The sequence below is a fragment of the Portunus trituberculatus genome, chromosome 43 (assembly GCF_017591435.1).
Source record: "Portunus trituberculatus isolate SZX2019 chromosome 43, ASM1759143v1, whole genome shotgun sequence".
NCBI lineage: Eukaryota > Metazoa > Arthropoda > Malacostraca > Decapoda > Portunidae > Portunus > Portunus trituberculatus.
The window spans coordinates 1850268-1856670 of NC_059297.1; the positions used below are offsets into that span (position 1 = coordinate 1850268).

Genomic DNA, 6403 nt, shown 5'->3' on the forward strand with positions numbered 1-6403 from the left:
AACGGTGGTGCGTGTGTTCAATAAATGTTATACTGGAATACATTTGATAACATTTTGTTTTAGCCTTCCCAGAGAGAGAGAGGGAGAAAGAGAAAGATAGAGATGGGGGGTGGGGGGGGCACGGTCATTTTTGTTTCTCTTAAAAGTAATCTTTGAAATTAAAACTATGGAGTTTTAGCATACGATGCTGAATAAATGAATTAATGAATGGAAGAAAGGAAATTAAAGAGATGAGAATATAGGAAGGCGATTCAATCGATAAGAATGAAGGAAAGATATTGAAAAGATGTGAAGGAAAGAGAAGGAATGAGGAAAGGATAGGTGGCGAGACAGACTTGAGACAGAACCAAAGCATCGACACAGATTCAAACCAACGAAACCCACCTTAACAAACCTCAAAACAAACATAACCATATACCCAGGAATGAATACAATTAATTCATACACATTCTTATAATTTTATCAATACTTCTTGCACCATCGACTGTTAGACTCACAGGGGAAAGAATTAACACATAACAGTATAAAGTCGGGTAATCTTCGGTTGTTGTAGAGTTCACGCTGGGTGGGCAGTGGTGGGAAGTGTGTTGTTGCCTCATTGTTGTGAATATCGTTATCTCGTGAAATACCTGGAATTAACATTGCAACGGGACGCAAGGAGGAGGAGAGAGCAAGGGAGAGTGAGTACCAAGTTAGTTTATACATGAGGAGTTTGGCGTGAGGGATTGAAATGTAAAAATACAACCAACTCTTGAAACAATGTGGTCAGTTTTCTAAGCACGTGTGATGTTGCTACTATTTCAAGACTACTATTACTATTATTACTGTTACTATTGTCAGCTTATTACTATTATTAAGTTAGGTAATCATTGCTGTTAAGAGAGAGAGAGAGAGAGAGAGAGAGAGAGAGAGAGAGAGAGAGAGAGAGAGAATATGGATAAAACCAAGACAATAAAAGAAAACGAAAATATTGTATGGGTAGCTAAACTAAATCTTTATTATTATTTTATTAGTGTTTTTGATGTGTTGACTCATTCTTTTCGATTACTTAATAAAAGTTAACTTACTAACTTAGATACCAGTTTACACATGTGTATGGAGAGACAAAGAAAGAAGGAGAGTATTGGAATGACTGATGAGGAGGTGAGTGTTAGAGAAAACGGAGATATTTAGATATTTTATGGGGTACTTTATAAAAATCTGAATGAAACGCTCCTATTTTCTCATTTAACTCTTTCACTGCAATACACAACACTTAGACACTAGATACAGTGAAAAATGAATAAACATTGACAAAACAAGATAAAAAAGAGTTAAAGAAGTTTATTTATTTATTTATTTATATATTTATATGCCATTAATGAACTGCTCCTGCCTCTTGTGTCGCCTCGTTGTATTTATTAAAGCAAACTTATTAATTACTCGCTGTTTCTTGGATTGATATGGTTGGTTTTAGTCAGACAACTTTATTGTTATTATTATTATTATTTCAGTTAGTCCACCAGTCAGTCCACCAGTCTGTCAATCAGTCAGTGGGTCAATCACCTAATAGGGCCTACAGTCAGTCAGTCAACCCGTCAATGAGTGAGTGAGTCAGTCATCCTATTAGTTATTCATTCATTCATTCAGTCAGTCAGTCAGTCAGTCAGTCAAGGAGAGTAAGTAAAAAGTTAGTAGTGAAGTTAAATCATGCATTACCAATATGTAATCTCTTCTCGTTCTCCTCCTCCTCCTCCTCCTCCTTGTCCTGTTGTTCTTCTTCTTCTTCTTCTTCTTCTTCTTCTTCTTCTTCTTCTTCTTCTTCTTCTTCTTTAATTTATGGTGCGTTCCGACAATAGGATGATATTGGCCAATTCTAACTATTAACCCCTTCAGTACTGGGACACATTTTTTACCTTAATATTTGTGTACGATTAGACGATCATATAGGAAGAGTTTATGGAGGTCAGCAGATTAATGGCCAGTCTTCACTATTTTATTGTTTCTGAAGCTGTATAAAATCAATAAGTAGTAAGCAGAGTGAATATGGAAACGCGTCCTGGTAATGAAGGGGTTAAAATTTATCGAGCTTCTGGGCTTTCTCTGGCTCTTGGTGTAGGTAGTTGACCTGTTCGAACTCCGAGTGAGAGGGAGAGGTGGTGTTTGTTTATTTTTTTTTTATTATTATTATTTTTCTTTAATGTTATGGCCTATAGCACCTATTGGTAAGTACGGGAAGCGCTGTTCAGCTACCCCCCTATTAGCGGCGCAGGGTATCTTATTTATAGTGGTACCCATATCACCACCCAAGTGCATCTTCATGGTGACACGTAGGTAACTTTAAACCACTCGACAATGGCATTGTTTCAAGGCTATACGTGATGGGATTCGAACTTACGCGTGGACGTTTGCACGATCCCACGTTCACCACCTTATCCACTATGCCACCGCCTCCCTCTCGGTGATACAAAGACAAGTCCACGGTACATTATGATGGTCACTGCCACAATTTTATTACAAAAATATTTACATTAATTCTGTACATTATTGATGTATATACAAAATATAGTCCTGGTAGTGCGAATGGTACACACACACACACACACACACACACACACACACACACACACACACACACACAGGTCACCATTTATTAAGTTCATAATGTGTAAAATCGGCAATAAATTAACCATTTTTCATCATGAGCTTCCTTCTCTTACTCTGTCTTCCCTTTTTAGAGAGAGAGAGAGAGAGAGAGAGAGAGAGAGAGAGAGAGAGAGAGAGAGAGAGAAATACATATCTTGGTTTTTATCTTAATTGTATACTATAGTTATGTTCTTGTTTCATTAGTTTGAGCTCAGTTGTTTCTCCACACCATGTAATTCTTTATTCATTATATTTGTTTGTCATTGAGGCGAGGACTTTTTTTTATTTTTATTTATTTATTTATTTTTTATTTTTCTCCGTTGAATTGTGTTATCGTGCACTTGTTCTGGTCATGGGTGTGTTTATCAGTCTCCTGATAAATGACAGCTGGTGCAGTTTCCTCTCCTCTCATTCGCCACTTTTGTCCAGCAGTCTTTGACAATTTGGAATGATGATAATAGTACCAGTAATAATGTCATGTAAGCATTATAATCACCGCATCTAATTTGTGTTAGAAACGTAACATGGTAAACACTAAACAGGTAACTTCAGTGCAAGTACATCTAGTTTGTACAGGGAATAAGAAAAGATAAATCAGTTGAGTACTTAATTCGTGAACATGAAATGGCACTTCTCTGGATATTAGTAAAACAATACATTTTTACTTAATGAATGTTCTCAGTAACACACACACACACACACACACACACACACACACACACACACACACACTATGAGTATTGTTGCTAACCCAAGTTCCCGTTTTTTCCTCTATGCAAAATGTCCTCTTCTCTATGTAAAAAAAGAATGCATTATTTACAACACATATATAGGTAGAGACAGTAAGGAGTAAACTGTACATATATTACAGTGTCCCATAAAGTGGATGAACTCTCTTTTACTCTCTACAGAAAACGATGCCTCTCGATCACTCTGGTAAAGTTTCAGGGGAACTCGTATATTTCTTCTAAACATTGGCTCTGGTACTGTCTTTTTTGATTCATACAAGGAAATTCTTTACATCGGTACGAAGAGCGTGAATACAGTGACAGTTATTTAACATCAATTTTTTAATTTTCTTTCAATATACTGAATTTGAGTGGCGGAGAGGAGGAGGAGGAGGAGGAGGAGGAGGAGGAGAAAGAAGAAGAGGAGGAGGAGGACGTTAATGATGATGAAAAGAGGAGAAAAAAGTGGAGATCAGTATTTGAAATTTCTGTTAATACTTTGAATTTGATTGGTGGTGAGGAGGAGGAGGAGGAGGAGGAGGAGGAGGAGGAGGAGAAAGAAGAAGAGGAGAAGGAGGACAAGTACGTTAGTGGTGATGAAAAGTGAGGAAAAAAATGAAGAGAATGTTGAGCATGAAAATGAAGAAAAAGAGAAGAAATAAAGAAGAAATGCGTACGTAAAAGAGAGAGAGAGAGAGAGAGAGAGAGAGAGAGAGAGAGAGAGAGAGAGAGAGAGAGAGAGAGTCCACCTACGAAACTTGTTATGAAAGACATACGAAGACTTCCCATGAGAGAGAGAGAGAGAGAGAGAGAGAGAGAGAGAGAGTCCATTTCTCAGCATCATTCTGCAAGCTTCTTGAAATCAAACACTTCTCCTGGTTTGTGTTTGAGCAGGCCCATCTCCGTCATGGTCTTGATGAAGGCGGAGTGGTCGCTCAGTAATTTATGGGAGGTGACGTCCTTCTTCAGCTCTTCCATGTCTCTCTTCAGCTTAGCCCGCCTGTTCTGGAACCACGTGATCACCTGCGAAGGGAAAAAAAAATGTTTGAGTGTCTCGCCTGTATTCTAAAAGCTTTATTCTCTCGCTACGACAATTTTTCAAGGTAACAGAGACAACTAGCCGGGTTTCCAAGTACAAATCGCGCTAATCTGTCGCTAAAACCTAGGAAATGCTCTGGAAAACATGGGTGATGGTGAGAGAGCAAAGCATTTCAGAATACGGGCCTTAGAAGGGAGAGAAGGAGAGAGAAAAAGAGGCAGAGGGAAAGGGAGAGGGATTTCGTAGATTCTAGATTAAAGTTAGTAAAAGAAGCTTGTGTAATGTTTGTAGTGATGAACAATCTCTCTCTCTCTCTCTCTCTCTCTCTCTCTCTCTCTCTCTCTCTCTTTTAAGCATATCGCCACTGCCTTCCTCCCTCCCCATCACCTTATTTATTTATTTTTCCATAAGAACATAAAGGAAGTTGCAATAAACAGTCAGTCTTACATGTGGTCACCCACTGTTGGAAAGTCACTGACCCAATTCCTCCTATCATCCCATCCATGAATTTGCGTAATCTTTTAAATGTTCCTTAATGACACAACTTTTATAACTTTATTACTGAGTTTATTCCATTCATCTGCCGCTCTATTTTGAGAACCAATTCCACTGTATATCTTTTCAAAATCTAATTATGTCAAGCCCAAACCTTATTTCTCTTCTTGTTTCTTGTATTTTTTGTTTCCCTCTATAAACCTCTTCAGTCCTGGAACGCATTTTCACCACAAGTTTTGTTCACGATTAGACGATTTTACTAACATTAGGAAGGGTCTATAGAAGTCAGAAGATTAATGGCAACAGTCTTCACTATTTTAATCCCCACATAAGTTTCTGAAGCTGTATAAAAACACTAATAGTTAAAAGAATGAATATGAAAACGCGTCATTCTACTGAGGAGGTTAACACCACTACTATCACTATCTATCTTCATTTCCCCAATTAATATCACCACCATCACCACCATTACCATTTTTCCTCCATCTCATCGCCCCCACTCACCTGCGCATTACTCAGGCCGAGGCTCTGTGCTACCTCGTCCCTGTCAGCGGGCGAAAGGTACTTCTGGTAGAGGAACCGCTTCTCCAACTCAAATATCTGGTGGTTGGTGAAGGCGGTGCGGCTCTTTCTCTTCTTTTTAGGTGGCTGTTTGTTGCTGAAGAGGTTGAGATGGCTCCCCGACCCGTCTGGAAAAAAAAATATTGCATGTGAGAAACTTGAGAAGGTATTTAAGTATGCATGGGTTACTTTAGCTTGCAAACATTCATATCCTCTCAACACATAATTAGATACTACTCTTCTCTGTGATGATCGTGATTAATGTTTGTTTAGATATCGTCACTAGCACAATTGTAGCCAATATGCCAGGCTTGTCTGTGGACGCTGGTTGCGCTTTCTGATGTAGTCTTACATCCATGTGTGTGTGTGTGTGTGTGTGTGTGTGCGTGCGTACGTGCATGTAAGGATCACTCGCCAGGCATCACTGACTGCTTCACTGACTCAGCGCTCATGCAGTGAAGCTTCATAGTGATGCCAAAGAAGATTCTCCTTAGATTGTGTATAATTAATAGATATAAAAGTATAATATAAGAGGTAAGAGGAGATGTATTTTCAATGTGAGAGTAACGTAGTCATTTCTCGGTTTGATTAATTGCTTTTCCCGTGGCGCTGAGAATCTCTGTGATGAAGACTCCTCTCATAGGTTTGAGTCAGCAGACTGTGTTAGGTATCACCCCCTCGTACGGTGGCCGCTGTCGTCCGACTCCGGTTAGGCTATGTCGGCCGATCCGAGTTTCTCGAGGGTGTTCCCCCGCCTTGCCCTCACTGTCTTGCTTTGGAAGCTTTTACCCTCCCCCACTATATCCTTCACTGCCCTGCCACCTCTGCCTTCACCCGCTCCCTGTTACCTCATGGGCTTGAGAATGAGGACTATGAAACAGCAGCTCGCTGTCTCTCTGCCACCCCTCTGTCTACTGTGCTAGCAGTTTGCTCTGCTTACCTCCTCACGCTTTAT

The 6403-nt window shown here is 39.5% G+C and overlaps 1 protein-coding gene and 1 long non-coding RNA gene across 7 annotated transcripts in view; one reads left to right on the plus strand and one right to left on the minus strand.

The window, feature by feature from the left end:
- LOC123517954 overlaps positions 1-6403 on the plus strand; it is a 142166-nt gene that overhangs the window by 91809 nt on the left and 43954 nt on the right. Inside the window, exon 1 of one of the 6 annotated variants that reach the window (XR_006678626.1) lies at positions 225-680. The exons of the other annotated variants lie outside the window; for them this stretch is intronic. This is a non-coding gene — a long non-coding RNA (uncharacterized LOC123517954). Of the gene's footprint in view, positions 1-224; positions 681-6403 lie in introns of those variants that run through there. 6 annotated transcript variants of the gene reach the window in all.
- The window catches only part of LOC123517951 (homeobox protein HMX2-like), a 106025-nt gene continuing 103659 nt past the window's right edge, over positions 4038-6403 (minus strand). The window contains exons 2-3 of the mRNA XM_045278429.1: positions 5392-5576; positions 4038-4376 (exon numbers count right to left, since the gene is read on the minus strand). Coding sequence (XP_045134364.1) covers positions 4194-4376; positions 5392-5576 — 368 coding nt within the window. The 3' untranslated portion in view covers positions 4038-4193. The remainder of the gene's footprint in view (positions 4377-5391; positions 5577-6403) is intronic.